This window comes from Coregonus clupeaformis, chromosome 33 (assembly GCF_020615455.1).
Source record: "Coregonus clupeaformis isolate EN_2021a chromosome 33, ASM2061545v1, whole genome shotgun sequence".
Classification (NCBI taxonomy): Eukaryota; Metazoa; Chordata; class Actinopteri; order Salmoniformes; family Salmonidae; genus Coregonus; species Coregonus clupeaformis.
Genome location: NC_059224.1, coordinates 27,379,677 through 27,397,890, shown reverse-complemented (window position 1 = coordinate 27,397,890; position 18,214 = coordinate 27,379,677). Strand labels below are relative to the sequence as shown.

The 18,214-nt window shown below is 42.1% G+C and overlaps 2 protein-coding genes across 2 annotated transcripts in view; one reads left to right on the top strand and one right to left on the bottom strand.

Moving 5' to 3' along the window:
- Positions 1 to 7,010, bottom strand: part of si:ch211-140l13.3 — a 32,590-nt gene extending 25,580 nt beyond the window's left edge. The window contains exons 1-3 of the mRNA XM_041860613.2: positions 6,534 to 7,010; positions 4,037 to 4,427; positions 3,110 to 3,203 (exon numbers count right to left, since the gene is read on the bottom strand). Coding sequence (XP_041716547.2) covers positions 3,110 to 3,203; positions 4,037 to 4,219 — 277 coding nt within the window. The 5' untranslated portion in view covers positions 4,220 to 4,427; positions 6,534 to 7,010. The remainder of the gene's footprint in view (positions 1 to 3,109; positions 3,204 to 4,036; positions 4,428 to 6,533) is intronic.
- Positions 7,011 to 7,831: 821 nt separating this feature from the next.
- Positions 7,832 to 17,146, top strand: plg (plasminogen). Its single transcript, XM_041860614.1, has 19 exons — positions 7,832 to 7,938; positions 8,593 to 8,728; positions 8,821 to 8,927; positions 9,393 to 9,507; positions 9,648 to 9,787; positions 10,247 to 10,367; positions 10,502 to 10,620; positions 12,321 to 12,483; positions 12,625 to 12,749; positions 12,945 to 13,104; positions 13,796 to 13,977; positions 14,092 to 14,240; positions 14,770 to 14,863; positions 15,005 to 15,119; positions 15,248 to 15,322; positions 15,825 to 15,965; positions 16,074 to 16,180; positions 16,351 to 16,496; positions 16,647 to 17,146. The coding sequence occupies exons 1-19, from the start codon at positions 7,890 to 7,892 to the stop codon at positions 16,809 to 16,811; spliced, it is 2,409 nt and encodes an 802-aa protein (XP_041716548.1). The 5' UTR covers positions 7,832 to 7,889; the 3' UTR covers positions 16,812 to 17,146.
- Positions 17,147 to 18,214: the final 1,068 nt, after the last annotated feature.

Here is an 18,214-nt window from a genome sequence, read left to right as displayed (position 1 = left end):
CATTGTTTGTCATAGGGTAAAATCCCTATGGAAACATGAATGGGATGGAGGAATGAAAGAAAGAGTGCTAACACACAGAGAGCTGTCATTGGTCCACTGCTATCACACACTTTCCAACTCTAGGGACATAGACCTTCCAAAAAATAATTTTGGGCCATCGGCCCAAGTGAGCCCGACATCCAGAGACAGCGCTCCTAGTGGCCGGGGACTTTAATGCAGGGAAACTTAAATCTGTTAATATTAATAATAATAATAATATGCCATTTAGCAGACGCTTTTATCCAAAGCCACTTACAGTCATGTTCTACCTAATTTCTACCAGCATGTTAAATGTGCAACCAGAGGAAAAAAAACTCTAGACCACCTTTACTCCACACACAGAGACGCATACAAAGCTCTCCCTCGCCCTCCATTTGGCAAATCTGACCATAACTCTATCCTCCTGATTCCTGCTTATAAGCAAAAACTAAAGCAGGAAGCACTAGTGACTCAGTTAATAAAAAAGTGGTCAGATGACGCAGATGCTAAGCTACAGGACTGTTTTGCTAGCACAGACTGGAACATGTTCCGGGATTCTTCAGATAGCATTGAGGAGTACACCACATCAGTCACTGGCTTCATCAATAAGTGCATCGATGACATCGTCCCCACAGTGACCATACGAACATACCCCAACCAGAAGCCATGGATTACAGGCAACATCCGCACTGAGCTAAAGGGTAGAGCTGCCGTTTTCAAGGAGCGGGACTCTAACCCGGACGCTTATAAGAAATCCCGCTATGCCCTCCGACGAACCATCAAACAGGCAAAGAGTCAGTACAGGACGAAGATTGAATCGTACTACACCGGCACTGACGCTCGTCGGATGTGGCAGGGCTTGAAAACTATTACAGACTACAAAGGGAAGCACAGCCGCGAGCTGCCCAGTGACACAAGCCTACCAGACGAGCTAAACCACTTTTATGCTCGCTTCGAGGCAAGCAACACTGAAGCATGCACGAGAGCACCAGCTGTTCCGGATGACTATGTGATCACGCTCTCCGTAGCCAATGTGAGTAAGACTTTTAAGCAGGTCAACATTAACAAGGCCACAGGGCCAGACGGATTACCAGGACGTGTACTCCGAGCATAATATAATAATAATAACATGCCATTTAGCAGACGCTTTTATCCAAAGCGACTTACAGTCATGCGTGCATACATTTTTTTTTGTTGTGTGTATGGGTGGTCCCGGGGATCGAACCCACTACCTTGGCATTACAAGCGCCGTGCTCTACCAGCTGAGCTACAGAGGACCATGTGCTGACCAACTGGCAAGTGTCTTTACTGACATTTTCAACATGTCCCTGACTGAGTCTGTAATACCAACATGTTTCAAGCAGACCACCATAGTCCCCGTGCCCAAGGACACTAAGATAACCTGCCTAAATGACTACCGACCCGTAGCACTGACGTCTGTAGCCATGAAGTGCTTTGAAAGGCTGGTCATGGCTCACAACACCATTATCCCAGAAACCCTAGACCCACTCCAATTTGCATACCGCCCCAACAGATCCACAGATGATGCAATCTCTATTGCACTCCACACTGCCCTTTCCCACCTGGACAAGAGGAACACCTACGTGGAATGCTATTCATTGACTACAGCTCAGCGTTCAACACCATAGTGCCCTCAAAGCTCATCACTAAGCTAAGGATCCTGGGACTAAACACCTCCCTACACAACTGGATCCTGGACTTCCTGACGGGCCGCCCCCAGGTGGTAAGGGTAGGTAACAACACATCTGCCACGCTGATCCTCAACACGGGACCCTCAGGGGTGCGTGCTCTGTCCCCTCCTGTACTCCCTGTTCACCCATGACTGCATGGCCAGGCACGACTCCAACACCATCATTAAGTTTGCCGACGACACAACAGTGGTAGGCCTGATCACCGACAACGATGAGACAGCCTATAGGGAGGAGGTCAGAGACCTGGCATTGTGGTGCCAGGATAACAACCTCTCCCTCAACGTGACCAAGACAAAGGAGATGATTGTGGACTACAGGACAAAAAAGAGGACTGAGCACGTCCCCATTCTCATCGACGGGGCTGTAGTGGAACAGGTTGAGAGCTTCAAGTTCATTGGTGTCCACATCACCAACAAACTATCATGGTCCAAACACACCAAGACAGTCGTGAAGAGGGCACGACAAAGCCTATTCCCCCTCAGGAGACTGAAAAGATTTGGCAAGGGTCCTCAGATCCTCAAAAAGTTATACAGCTGCACCATCGAGAGCATCCTGACTGGTTGCATCACCGCCTTGTATGGCAACTGCTCGGCCTCCGACCGCAAGGCACTACAGGCCCAAATATGGGGGTCTCATGGACTAATATCACCACAAAAGCAATCAATGTTCACACAGTATTCAAATGATAGGGGAGAGTGGGGTAAGTTGAGCCGATTTGTACATTCAGCATCACTCCGTCAAGGGAAATATAGTATTCTTTCTAACAAAGATATCTACATATATTGCAGAATGTTGTGTATCTCTGGAAATAATCAGAATTTATGTAAGCATTACAGTTTTGAAAACATAGCTTGTCCAAAAAAAGTAGTCTCTTTGCACAACTTACCCAAGTTATGGGGTAAGTTGAGCTGCGGGATAGGTTAGGTTAAGCCACCTACAGTATAGCAGCTTCATGTGCTTTACATGTCTCTGATTTATCACTGGAGATTATTCTACGGTCCTTATACACACCTGTGGCTGTTCATTAGTTCAGAAAAACCTGTTTAGCCTGAAAAGATTAGTGCTGCTACAAGATGAAATTCCATGTAGTTTCTTAAATTACCCAACAGAACACTGTGTTATTGCCTTGGAGCTGACATGATCTTCTTTGTAACCTCAAAAACAAATGACAATATCTAAGCTATCAACACTTCGGAAAGTCCCTTCGTACTAAATATATTTGGAAGATCATCAAATACAGTTAAATGGACAAAATTAACTTTGCACTTTGTAACAAAATACTACTTTGTAAACATATTTCATGCCTCTCCACTGAATGAATTTGCATTTGCTATTTGATGGTGGTTGTTTTACGTTGATCTCAGTCAGTCAGTACCCACCTGGCCCCATGAGGGAGAGGAGTCTGCTCTGCTCCTGTAGAACTCTGTGCAGCTGCTCCACCTGCTGTTGAACTAGCTGCTGTTGCCCTGGGCCCTGCACCGATGGAGACACAGACAACACTCAACACACAGCAGGGTCTGTTGACAGCTTTACCATCACTATGTTATACCACAACATAAATTAACGTTTATTCGTCACATGCACAGGATACAGCAGGTAGTATACATATTAATAAACCTGGTTGTGGTAGAATATGTACACATAGGATATACAGTATAAATGATGAGGGTGGCAGGTCGCCTAGCATTTAAGAGCGTTGGACCAGTAACTGAAAGGTTGCTGGTCCCAATCCCTGAGCTGACAAGGTGAAAACTCTGTCGATGTGCACTTGAGCAAGGCACTTAACCTTAATTGCTCCTGTAAGTCGCTCTGTATAAGAGCGTTCGCTAAATGACAAAAATGTAAATGAATGTGCTATGTCAAGTATGAATGTTATTTATAAGTAGGCTAATAAAGTGAATAGTGGTCTTGGTTGAGTAGTTGAATAGTATATAAATAGTACAGCAGCACTAACTGTGTATGTGTGTGAGTGTGTGATTAGTGCTATGTTAAACTGATCGCCAACAGCGCAGGGAAGCAGTTCACATGAGAGTGCCAGTGTGAATGAAGGTTACTGTGCTACATGTACACATTGATCAATAATGCTGCTTCAAGTAGAGTGTAGCAAGTAACATTTGTTTAAGTGGGTAAAGTACCCTCAACTCAAGTAGGTTTGATCTCAACTGCAAATTGGTATATTACTGCCACCTACTGGTAAGCAAGAGTGCATGCATCAAATCAGTGAGCAAAAGCAATTCAGACCAAAACTTGAAACAAACATGTCTACAATAGTAGGCTTCACTGTATGGTTTAAATACACTACTGACCTGCTGGAGAGCTCTCTGTAGCATTAGTTGTTGTGTAGTTTGTAGTGATGAGTTATTGTCTGAGGCAGCCTCCTGTGGATTTTCTCTAAGGACAGCATCATGGCTCAGTGAATGGGATGGAGACAGGGGACTAGAGCCCAGCTCAGCTGCATGAGGGTTCAGGTGGGTCCCCTGGTTATCCATGTCATTTGTTCCAGTGCTATGTGGCTCCTGTTGTGGTACCTGGCCCAGGTCTACCTCCCGCTAAAACGATGAACCTGCTGGCCATGTTCTCAGGCTGTTGTTGTCCATGGGTATGTCAGCTGACATTATTACTCTCAGAGACGCTTCATGAAATACTCTTGATTATCACCTTCTGTTAATAATGGCATGTTTTTGAGTAATGTCTGGTCTGTGCAAGTTGGAAAGAGAAATGTAGAGGTTTTAATAGGATAATGTGGGATCACTAGCTCTACATATTTTAAGTCACTCTAACACAACGATTCTGAGGTATTAATAAAAAATAAAAAAAATGTAACCTTTATTTAACTAGGCAAGTCAGTTAAGAACAAATTCTTATTTACAATGACGGCCTACCAAAAGACAAAAGGCCTCCTGCGGGGATGGGGGCTGGGATAAAAAAAAAAGTTATTCATGTATAAATATAGGACCAAACACACATCACAACAAGAGAGACAACACAACACTACATAAAGAGAGAGCTAAGACAACAACATAGCATGGCAGCAACACACGACAACACAGCAATGTAACAACAGAACTTGAAAACAACATGGTAGCAACACAACATGGCAGCAGCACAACATGGTAGCAGCACAAGACATGGTACATACATTAATGGGCACAGACAATAGCACAAAGGGCAAGAAGGTAGAGACAACAATACATCACGCGAAGCAGCCACAACTGTCAGTAAGAGTGTCCATGATTGAGTCATTGAATGAAGAGATGGAGATAAAACGGTCCAGTTTGAGTGTTTTTTGCAGCTCGTTCCAGTTTCTAGCTGCAGCGAACTGGAAAGAGGAGCGACCCATGGATGTGTGTGCTTTGGGTATCTTTAACAGAATGTGACTGGCAGAACGGGTGTTGTATGTGGAGGATGAGTGCTGCAGTAGGTATCTCAGATAGGGGGGAGTGAGGCCTAAGATGGTTTTGTAAATAAGCATCAACCGGTGGGTCTTGCGACGGGTATACAGACATGACCAGTTTACAGAGGAGTATAGAGTGCAGTGATGTGTCCTATAAGGAGCATTGGTGACAAATCTGATGGCCGAATGGTAAAGAACATCTAGCCGCTCGAGAGCACGCTTACCTGCCAATCTATAAATTACGTCTCCATAATCTAGCATGGGTAGGATGGTCATCTGAATCAGGGTTAGTTTGGCAGCTGGGGTGAAAGAGGAGCGATTACGATAGAGGAAACCAAGTCCAGATTTAACCTTAGCCTGCAGCTGTCTAGCCATACTCCCAAGTACTTGTATGAGGTGACTACCTCAAGCTGTAAACCCTCAGAGATATAAATCACACCGGTGGGGAGTGGGGCATTCTTCTTATCAAACCACATTACCTTTGTTTTGGAAGTGTTCAGAACAAGGTTAAGGGCAGAGAAAGCTTGTTGGACACTAAGAAAGCTTTGTTGTAGAGTGTTTAACACAAAATCTGGGGAGGGGCCAGCTGAGTATAAGACTGTATCATCTGCATATAAATGAATGAGAGAGCTTCCTACTGCCTGAGCTATATTGTTGATGTAAATTGAGTAGTGGGGCCTAGGATTGAGCCTTGGGGTACTCCCTTGGTGACAGGCAGTGGCTTAGATAGCAGATATTCTGACTTTATACACTGCACTCTTTGAGAGAGGTAGTTAGCAAACCAGGCCAAAGACCCCTCAGAGACACCAATCCTCCTTAGCCGGCGGATGGAATGGTCTACCATATCAAAAGCTTTGGCCAAGTCAATAAAAATAGCAGCACAACATTGCTTAGAATCAAGGGCAATGGTGACATCATTTAGGACCTTTAAGGTTGAAGTGACACATCCATAACCTGAGCAGAAATCAGATTGCATATCAGAGAGAATACTATAGACATCAAGAAAGCCAGTCAGCTGAATATTAACAAGGTAAATTGATCTAATATTTTGTAATTTTATAAAAAGTTATATAATCTAATTAGGTTATAGCTACAAACTTTGTATACACTGAGTGTACAAAACATTAGGAACACCTGCTCTTTCCATGACATAGACTGACCAGGTGAATCCAGGTGGACTTCTTACCCCTCATTACCCTAAATGTTTTAATTGAATAGCTCACATGTGAGGTTTTGCACAATATCCTACATTATATGTGCATTATAGATAGGACCTTTATCCCCCCCAAAAAGTAAATAAAGTTTCTAACTTTTAAAAACTTGAGTTGTCTTTGAAGACATTATTAGTAGAAAAGTCTACATTCCATGAAACAGCAATTCATTTTTATTATAGTTAGATATAAACGTACCTTTTTCTTTAAATCAAATAAAGATAGATAGTTCCTTTCGCTTTGGCGTGTCTCTACCAAGAGTAAGCTACACTCTTGTTTTATCTGTCGCCAGTGGTAACTGTTACTGTAAACATCAACCTCCAATGAGAGAAAATATGAGTTGCTTTGTTTAGCCTACCATTAAATTAACAAATTACTAATTCGTTTAAAAGGCCGTATACAATAGGTCGTATCCATTGTCTCGAGAACCATATAGTCAATAACTTTCCTGCAAATTTAAGGAGGAACGGTTGAATGAATCCTGTGGTATGGCGCCAAACAATGGCACTTTCGGCGGCAAAAGTTTCAGAAGTTTCGTCTGATATGAATTCTTCTAAGATGGCTAAATAAGGTAGGCTATCTGACATTGGCTATTGGCCAACAACAATATCGTTTTTTAACATGCAGGTGCAGTGAAAAATATAGATGTATCTATGTGTCATGCAGCCAGGTAATGTCGTTCCCACTTCCCGCCCAGGTGACGTGTATCCAAAATGAAGCCTAATCGAGGAAGAAGAGGTTTGCTAGAGAGAGAGAGAGAGAATAAGCCTAATGTGAAATAAAAGTCCTACAACTAAGGATATGGTATCATGATATACCTATAATTACCCCTCTCAGCTCACCTTCCCTGTCACTCATTGCTGAGGCAAAATGAGTGAATGAGAGGGAGCCGTTTCAGTAATTCTTGCAAAAAAGAATAGCAAGTACCTGAAATGAGGCATTCAGTGAATTACTGAATTACAAAAGGTTGTTTTGTAAAGTTCTGTTTGCAAAAGAGGACATTGGTCTCTATTAGCTGATAATTAACCACCAATATCGATTTTTCACAGAACTAGTATTCACAGATAATTTGTTATCGAAATTAAATGCTCAGATTTTTTTAGTTGTTGATGCATTTGAATCGACTTTTATTTATTGCATAAACCTATCGATTTATGCACTAAAACATGTCACTAAACACTTCTGCCTCTGCCTTTGATTTCTAATAGGGTTTTTGAGATGTGGTTGTGCATGCAAGTGATGTGACATGACACAACATTATTGATTAGAATACAAATCCCTCATACTGTATAAAAAGGAGTTATGGATGAAAGATTCCACCATCAGAGTTAGGCTGAGAGGAGCTGTAGCCTACTGTACATCATGACAGTACTATGTATGTGAATGGAATAAAAGCCCATTGACCAACACAGCCTGACCTCTGCTCCATGTCCTTGTTAGGCCAATGATTGACTGATGAGTGACATCTATCTATTTGTCTAACTGACATTGCTAAAAAGACACAAAACGTATTCCACTGGTGAGTTTGTATGCACTGCTTGACAGTGTCGCATCATGGGCCTGTACAAAGCAGTGTTCTTGCTAGGCACCCTTTTCTCTGCAGGTAAGATACAGCTGGCATCATTTTACGCATTTTAAGTTGAAGTGAACTGAAGGACTCAAACGCAGTGTTTATACTTGCAAATTGAACATTTATTCACAAATGAGTCCTATCTGTTCACTCAAGTTTTGTTTTAGGTTCCTGTGTCTAGTTCTTTAATCTAATCATTTTGTAAGATTATCTTCTGCCAACCTTATAACTGAGGCAGTTAGTTTAATAAAATGGTATGTATTATTCTTCTTACTGGGTAATTACTCTCGTAGATTGGCCTACTGTACAGGGCTAGCTTTACTGCTGTAGTGTAAGTAGGCTACAGTGGAAGAATGAGTAACTACAATACTTTTTTTTGCACCGTACTTAAGAGAATAAGTATACAGTAATAGGAACAATGTGGTGTTAAAACACTGTTCATCACACAACAATTTATTTATTCTATGTCTTTCTCTTACTTGTAAATTGTTTTGAAAATTGTCTGTGGTGTATGTCCACTCCACAAATGACTAATCTGTCAATATAACTTCATGTTGCAACCTCCATTCTATAGTGGTCTTTAACAGCAGCTTAGCCCTGAAACCATTGCGTTTTAGCTTTGCATCACAGAGCAATTGTAAGCAAATTCAGTCTTACTCATTGTTTCTTATCTGTTTGTCCATTTAGTCAGTGCGGGTGTCCTGGATGAATATGCAAAAACAGAGGGCGCCCGGATTATATCTATCGTAAAGAGGGAGTACTCAGTAGGCACAGTTCTAGAATGTGCCATCAAGTGTAACATTGAAACAGATTTCACCTGCAGGTAACATAAGGCTTATGGCCATTTCATGAACAGTGATAATGATTTACACATGATTTACATAGTCATATTTCATTCTGAATGTTTCTTGGCAGGTCCTTTATATACATTGAAAAGGATCAAGAATGTTTGACAATACCAGCAAACACCAAAACAGAGGAAGTTCTGAGAAGAGCCAGCACAGCTCTCTACGAAAAGAAAGGCAAGTCCTAAAGTTTTTCAGATTTTCTCGATAAGTAGCTAGGCCTGAAAGGGCTTCCTATAATCATTAATACATAATGGATTACAAATATTTGAATACAAATGTAGGACTGTTAGTTTCATGTGATTGTATTAGTCCTCATTATTTTCAGTTAATATTTAGCTAACCTCTGTGGAGTTTCCACTAAGAGGTTTGGACTGTGTCAGTAAACAAACAGAAGAGGTGATGCAGATTATCTAAACAACCCAGTCCAATCAGTCCTTCAGTGGGAGGTACATACGGTATATCAAATTCCATACTGACCATATCTGACAACATCTCAGATAGTAAAGGCCTGATGATGCTTTTTAATTACCCAAGAGGGGTGTTTAGTACACTTCTGAATTTGCCTAATAAAATCTCAAAGATTACTAACCAAGCCACCCACCTTCTACTGTTGATACATGCTATTCTATGTCTTTATAGTGTACTTGATGGAGTGTGTGAATGGAATCGGTATGGACTACAGAGGGACGAAGTCCAAAACAAAATCAGGGAAGACTTGCCAGAGATGGGCATCAAAATACCCACATAACCCCAAGTATGCTCACCCACACCTACAATATTTATCATATTCCTATAAAGTATTTTATTTATATATGATTTACTACCAGCAACTTGAGGTTAGATTTCTTTGCAGCAGAAGTAAATTCACATTATCCTTGTGAATCTTTCCCACAGCATAACTCCGTTAACACACCCCAAAGCCGACCTAGAGTCCAACTTCTGTAGAAACCCAGATGGCGACAGCAAAGGCCCCTGGTGCTACACCAGAGACCCTGAGACCAGGTGGGAGACCTGCAACGTCCAGGACTGCAGCGGTACCCTTAATATCTTGTTATGTCCCCACTGCCAATAAGCTGATAAAACAGCTGATGTCATGTTGGTACAAAAGTTAAAATCTCAAAAGCAGATTACACTCTTAGAAGAAAAAAAAGCGCTATCTAGAACCAAAAAGGGTTCTTTGGCTGTCCCCATAGGAGAACCCTTTGAAGAAGCCCTTTTTTTGTTTCCAGGTAGATCACTTTTGGGTTCCATGTAGAACCCTTTCCACAGAGGGTTATACATGGAACCCAAAAGATTCCTACCTGGAACCAAAAAGGGTTCTCCTATGGAGACAATTCAGTGGAACCCTTTTTTCTAAGAGTGTATATATATCTTTAAACAAATAGTTGACCAGCTTTTTTTGTCACTTCTTCTCATCATAACATCACTTTGTTAATACAGTAGGTGTAATTTGGAATTGTTTTACTTCTAAAGTGCTGTTGTTTGACCCACAGAGGAATGTATGCACTGCAGTGGTGAGGACTACAGGGGAAAGATCTCTACCACTGAGAATGGCTACACTTGCCAGAGATGGGACGCCCAGAAACCTCACAACCACGGCTACAGTCCCAGCGCGTAAGAGCCTTTACTGTCTCTCTCTCTATGTAATATCAGATAAATATTACAGGTTATATGTTTACCATGTGCTCTGTCATCTGCCCCTCTTTACCTCTTTCTGTGTCCCTTTCTCTGTGTCTCCCTCCCTCTAGTCTTCCTGAGAAGTACCTGGAGGAGAACTACTGTAGGAACCCAGATGGGGACCCCAAACCCTGGTGCTTCACCACCAGCCTCTCCAAACGCTGGGACTTCTGCACTATCCCTCGCTGCAGTGAGCTTTCACCCTATCTCCTCTATCTCTCCCCTGTCCCCTTTGCCCACCTTGACCCTACCATGACCCTACTAGCGACTGTCATCCCATTCATGTCTTTTAGTCTTTTCTCTTATTTGCCTCCAATCTAGGGCCCTACCCCGCATTTTCATCATCCCACCTCAAGAGGCCGATATAGCACCTTCTTACACCACGTGTAAATAAAATTGTCATTTAAAAATGTTTTATTTAACCTTTATTTATACAGGACCTGGTCCAACAGCAGCAGGGGGAACAAAGTTTCAGACAACACAACATTGAACAAAGCTATACACACACATACAGTACAACAATTACATATTACGTAAAGAATATGTGCGTACCATAATAATTTAACTTAATTATCCAATTAGTCCAAAATAAATTCCCAACCATTTATTTTAGGCAAATTCACTATTTCATTTGACCATGCTTGTTCACATATTGGTCGTTTGTGTCAGTGAATTTGTCCGTTATTATGGAGATGCTTTTTTATTTCTTGATTTCAAACACGGTCTATTGCACATTTTAGTTTGTAGTAAAGTAGCCTAATGTTGCAGGTTTTGAAGAATACACTGAGTATACAAAACATTAAGGACACCTGCTCTTTCCATGGCATTGACTGACCAGGTGAATCCAGGTGAAAGCTATGATCCCTTATTGATGTCACTTGTTAAATCCACTTTAATCAGTGTAGATGAAGGGCAGGAGACAGGTTAAAGAAGGACTTTTAAGCCTTGAGACAATTGAGACATGGATTGTGCATATATGCCATTCAGAGGTTGAATTGGCAAGACAAAATATTTAAGTACCTTTGAACGGGTTATGGTAGTAGGTGCTAGGCGCACTGGTTTGTGTCAAGAACTACAACGCTGCTGGGTTTTTCACACTCAACAGTTCACGTGTGTATCAAGAATGGTCCACCACCCAAAGGACATCCAGCCAACTTGACACAACTGTGGGAAGCATTGTAGTCAACATGGGCCAGCATCCTTGTGGAATGCTTTCGACACCTTGCAGAGTCCATGCCCCGACGAACTGAGGCTGTTCTGAGGGCAAAAGGGGGTGCAACTCAATATTAGGAAGGTGTTCCTAGTGTTTGGTATACTCAGTGTATATTATTGTCATCTGCAGCGAGTGTCCCTGCAGGATATTCTGATCTTTCCATTTACTATTCTTTTATATAGACTGTACTTCCATGTATGGTTTCATTGACTCTCCCCTTTAACTGCCCCTAATTGACCAATTTCTATCTACAACTTCCAAGTCTGCTGGAGAAGATCAGCTTGAGCAAAGTGAGGTGTAGAACGACTGATCTACAAATAGTATTCCCTTGCCAAATAATAGGTTTTGTGTGATCAAGATTTGCAAAGCTACGCCTTTCCTGGCTCAGGCAATACCCCCGCCCTAACACACGAGCTCAACCAGATATTGATTGATTGTTTGAAGTCAGCTTGTGTCAATTACAGAATATTTCCTTGGATTTTCTACCTGCAGCGACACTTGCAGGATAATGCTGGAAATGCTGGTAAAACCACAGTGCCTCATTTATGGACCAAAAAGCAGGACCCTACCCATGACCCCTGCTTTTTCACATAAAAATAAACAATCTGATTCAAACATGAGTTCACTAACTCCCAGTGAGTTCTCCTCACTCTACATTCTCTCTCCCTCTCCCCTAGCTTCTGAGCCTCCCACGGTGGTGGAGGAGATCACCTGTAGCACAGGCGACGGCGGTGCCTACAGGGGAACCGTTGCTGTGACAACATCTGGGAAAACCTGTCAGGTCTGGGCAGCTCAGACGCCCCAAAAGCACAACAGAACTCCAGACAACTACCCATGCAAGTAAGATCCACCCACGAGATTGGGCAACTTGTTTTTACTCAAGCAAGAACAGAGCATTGCGTTTATCAGTGTTTTAATGTCTTATAGATACAGACTGACTGTGATCGAACCTATATGAGTGGTTGTTTGTGTTCCTGTCAGAGGCCTGGACCTGAACTACTGCAGGAACCCAGACAATGAGAGGATGCCCTGGTGCTACACTACAGACCCAGAGACACGCTGGGAGTACTGCAAGGTGCCTAGCTGTGGAGACGTTCCTGGACCAGGTCACTTTACACTTATGATGATGATGATGTCAACGCATTGGATTTATATAGAGCTTTCCCAAGTGCTAAAACTGCTTTACATTAACTACATAATGAAACTCATATCATCCACTACCAATCCATACATCCTACATTTTCACCAAAATTCATATTTCATATGTGGTTAACATGGTTCATATGCTTTTTGATCTTCAGATGACGCAGCTCCCGCTCCAGCTGAGGAAGACTGCTATGTGGGCAGCGGGAGTGAATATCGTGGCATGGTGACAGAGACCATCAGTGGGAAGAAATGCCAGTCCTGGAGCTCGATGACACCTCACAGTCACAAGAAGACACCTCAGGACTTCCCAAAAGCGTGAGGCCTAGAGAATAGATAAAATCTCTAATGTCTATCTAGATCATCTATAGCTCTATTTATGTGTTCTACTATCTGGTAATTTAAAGTAGGGATGGGGGGGGGGGGGATCGATATAGTAGAGTTTCGCAATATTATTTTTTACGATATTAAATCAATTCTATGACTCCAAGTATCAAGTGTATATACAGTATATATATTTTTTGGGTGGCAACTGCAGGCAGATACATACAAATGGTATCCACGCGTTCATCTGACTCTGGGGAAGTAGATAAAGGGCCTCACTGCCAAAATCCCAAAGTATCCCTTTAACTTACCTAGCGGTAGTCGGCTGTACCTGCGCAAAACCTCAGTTATTTCTCCTTCTCTAGATTGTTCTCCATCTTCTTTTTAAAAGGTGAGCCAACATGTTTTCAGCACTTTTATTTCCATGACTGATTAAAACTTGTTTTCAAATGGCTCTCTCTTGTCTCTGCAGCAGACATGGTGAGCAATATGTTTGGTACATCGAATCGCAATACATATAGAATCGTGAGAATCGCGAGAATTGTATTACATATCGTATCGGCACCTAAGTATGATGATAATATCGTATCGTGAGATCCCTGGCATTTAAAGCCAAAATAAAGTAATATGTCATATTCAGTGTCTGAGGACATTAGATGACATGTCTTTTACATATGTTTCACAGCGATTTGAGAAGAAACCTGTGTAGGAACCCTGATGGCGACCGTGCTCCATGGTGCTACACCACTGACCCCTCTGTTCGTTGGGAGTTCTGCGCTGTGGATAAATGCCCAATGGCTCCCAAGCCTACTTCTAAGCCTGACAAACCTGACCAGCCCAATCCAACCTCTCAGACACCCTCAGCCGGTCATCCTTTTTAATCCTTTAATCCTTTCATTCATTCATTCATCTTACATTATCAATGTTGAGGGGAACAATTTATTATATTATATACTGATATTGTTTTCTGTTGACGTTCAGATTGCAAGGTGGGCAATGGGGAGACATACAGGGGTCCTACTTCCATGACCATGTTGGGTGTCACATGTCAGAGGTGGAGCTCCCAGAGCCCCCATCAGCACGCCAGCTTCAACCCTGAATCCCACCCTGACAAAGGCCTGGAGTCCAACGTAAGTCCGTGGAATTTTCTTACTAGATGTACTGTATTGAAAGGCCCAGTTCAGTCAAAAACATGATTTTCCTGTGTTTTATATATATTTCCACACTATGAGGTTGGAATAATTCTGTGAAATTGTGAAAATGATGATAATGCCCTTTTAGTGTAAGAGCTGTGTGAAAAGACCTCCTGAAAATTCAGCCTGTTTTGGTGTGATGGACTTTTGGCAATAAATTAGTTAATAGACCAATAAGAGAGAGTTCCAAACCTCTCAGCCAATATAAGCTAGTTCTCAGTTAACCCCTCCCCACTCAGACAACTCCCAGACAGTCCTAGCAAAATTGACAATTTTATTTGAAAACAATCAAAGTAAGGTACTTCATTGTTACCCAGAAATTATTTGATATTGAGATAAGAACAGCTGCATTGGACATTTAAATAATAACATCTGAATCAGACAATATTGTGAAAGTACTGCATATGATAGAGGAGACATTTGGGAAGATGTACTTTATTAATTCAGCGTCCCTTTTCACTGTTAGAATTGCAGAAACCCTGACAATGACGTGAATGGACCATGGTGCTACACCACAGACAAAAGCAAAAAATGGGACTACTGCCAAATCCCAGATTGCGGTATGTGGCCTACATTGAGATGCAGTTTCTGTTAATCATTACACATATGGCTGTGCTGAAACAAACTTGTTATATCCAGATTAATGTGGTTACTGTCTACATTGTGGAATGCACCAATAAAACTGTATTTTTGCTCTCCAGCTGGCTTGAAATGTGGGCAGCCGGTTACAAAACCCAAGAGGTGTTTTGGTCGCATCGTTGGAGGCTGTGTGTCCAAACCCCACTCATGGCCCTGGCAGATCAGCCTGAGGACCAAGTATGGAGGATAGCATCCCATTCCCTTTCATGAATTGTATTAATATATTGATATTTCCATACAGAAAGATAAAACAATATATCTCTTGGAGAACTCACTTCTTCACTCTTCTGTCTGTCCTCCTGCAGCACTGGCATCCATTTCTGTGGGGGAACTCTGATCGCCCCTCAGTGGGTCCTCACCGCTGCCCACTGCCTGGAGAGGTGAGAGAGCAGCCCTCATCAGTGCCTGTATCAACTCAGTTGTCTTGAGGTTTATTTAAGCAATAAGGACCGAGGGGGTGTGGTATATGGCCAATATACCACGGCTAAGGGCTGTTCTTAGCACAACGCAATGCGGAGTGCCTGGATACAGCCCTTATCCGTGGTATATTGGCCATATACCACAAACCCCCGAGGTGCCTTACTGCTATTATAAACTGGTTACCAACATAATTAGAGCAGTAAAAATAAATGTTTGGTAATACCCGTGGTATACGGTCTGATAAACCACGGCTTTCAGCCAATCAGCATTCAGGACTCGAACCGCCCAGTTTATAATACTCAATAAATGTATACCAACCAGAAGAGCAGCTGTACATATACTGTGTAGGAGTGATAGCCTCTTACACAACAGAAGAGCAGCAGTACTGTTTAGTCATGTTCACTGTGAGGCCCTAATTATGGATTCAATAAAAGTACATCTTTCTACATTTGTGCGTATTAGATCAAAGAGGCCATCTGCCTACAAGGTGTTCTTGGGAACCCACACAGAGAGAGCAAATGAAGTGTCCAAGCAGGAGCGTAACCTGCAGAAACTGATCCTGGGACCTGACAGGACAGACATTGCACTACTGAAGCTAGAGACGTGAGTGAGGCCATTCCATGACAAAATAAAAACTCAATCGAATTTGTCATATTTGTCTTGCTGTTTGGAAGTCAGAGGCTGTAAAAATACTTGTGTAATTGGTTGCAGCCCTGCACTCATAAATGACAAGGTTTTACCAGCATGCTTACCTGAGAAGGATTACGTGGTACCACCTGGAACAGAGTGCTATGTGACAGGATGGGGAGAGACACAAGGTACAAGAGTCATGCATGTTTTTTTCCTTCATGATTGCACTCATAACATCAGACAGAATTAAGTAATTCTTCTGTAATTCTTCTGTCCAGGACTCCATTACTTTATTGATGCAAATGTACAATTATTTTCTATATTTTCTGTCATGAAACATTGATCTTTGTGTTTGTAGGAACTGGTGGAGATGGGCTCCTCAAGGAGACTGGCTTCCCTGTAATAGAAAATAAAGTGTGTAATCGTCCTGCCTACCTGAACAACAGAGTTAAGGACCATGAGATGTGTGCTGGGAACATTGAAGGGGGAACAGACAGCTGTCAGGTATACATGCTCAGCAACAACTAGTAGTCATTCAATTTCAGTAAGGACTGTGTGGTTGGTTGTAAACTGCAGTTTCCACAGTGATTTGAAACGTAACTGCTTTGGAGTGATGATGATAATGGTGGTGATGATGTTTTTGACCTCTTCCAGGGTGACAGTGGCGGCCCTCTGGTGTGTCATGCCATGAACAGCTTTGTCCTCCAGGGCGTGACATCCTGGGGTCTGGGCTGTGCCAACGCCTTGAAGCCAGGGGTGTATGCCAGAATATCAAAGTTTACGGATTGGATTGACAATCAGATGAAGATTAATTCTTAACCCCCTACTCTCCATAATCTGGAGAAATGTGTCATTTGAGCCACAAATCTAGTTTTGTTAAGACTTGAAAGTACAAATTAAATACCTGTAGTAAGTGATTTCTTCAGAAATTGCAAGGTTCATTATTTTTGTTAAGAAAAAATAAATAATTCAATTGTTAAACAATGCAATTATGTTCTAGCCTGGTAGACATCAATTGTGTTCAGTGACATGTTAAAAAACAATATAAAAAAGCTGACATTGTGTAGCAGCTTGTGTGCAATTGGGATCTTGGATGGGAAAGCTCTTTATTAAGTTCTGTCAGGTCAGTCAAAAATAAAAGTATATAACATTAACACGACTGGGGTATATTAACATTTGGGATAACTAGAGACAGTTGAAATTTCAGAATGAGAAAATCTTCTCAAAACACATGAGGACATTGTGCGCCGCCCCTGACCCATGGGGCGGCGCACAATTGGCTCAGCGTCGTCCAGGGTAGGGGAGGGAATGGCCGGCGGGGATGTAGCTCAGTTGGTAGAGCATGGCGTTTACAACGCCAGGGTTGTGGGTTCGATTCCCACTGGGGGTATGAAAAATTAAAATGTATGTATGTATAGTGATACATGTAAATACCAATATCACAAAACAATTAGAGGATTCACATCAGACAGTTATTGGAAACAACAAATGCAACAAACATATTGTACGATATAGGCTATGCTACATAGATTCATAAATACAGTATATGAGTTCAGTATTAGGTCAATTTGTGGAGAAAATAAGCAAGATCAATCAGATGATTAGTGGGCAACAGATTTGTCAGCTGTTGACTCTTTAGGTGGTTTTCTTTGTTTCTGATCATCAATGGAATATGTACAATTAATTCATATTCCCCATATAACAAGCTACAATGCAACTTAGTTTAGTTTGAACAGTGTTGAAGAAATCTCACCTGTTTGGGAACTCAACGTCATCGATGGTCTCAGGAAGTGGCACACCTCTGGCCTCAGGCAGCAGCAAGACTAAACCTCCAGGTACGAACGCTATCGCCCCTGGGTGGTACGTACAACACAACATATGAACACATTGAGTGTGACCCAGCAATGGACTCGGGTGTATAAGCATCTTATAACATGTTAATTCGTGTTTTAATCATGTTCCCGAAGATGATTAGTGGCAGCTCCAGCCTGTGGTGAGTGTGGTGAAAGGAGTCAGGCGCAGGAGGGTAATCACCGAATACAGAGTTTATTCCTTCGTTGACACACAAATGCGCTCCAATAGCGATCAACGAAACAGGCACAGGGGAAACAAACATCCCTGTTAATTACACTGTAACGGAATCCAATAATACATAGGCACAGGGGGAAAATCTAGCTCCACCGAGCTACATTACTCTCACAATTAACAATCACCCACAAGGA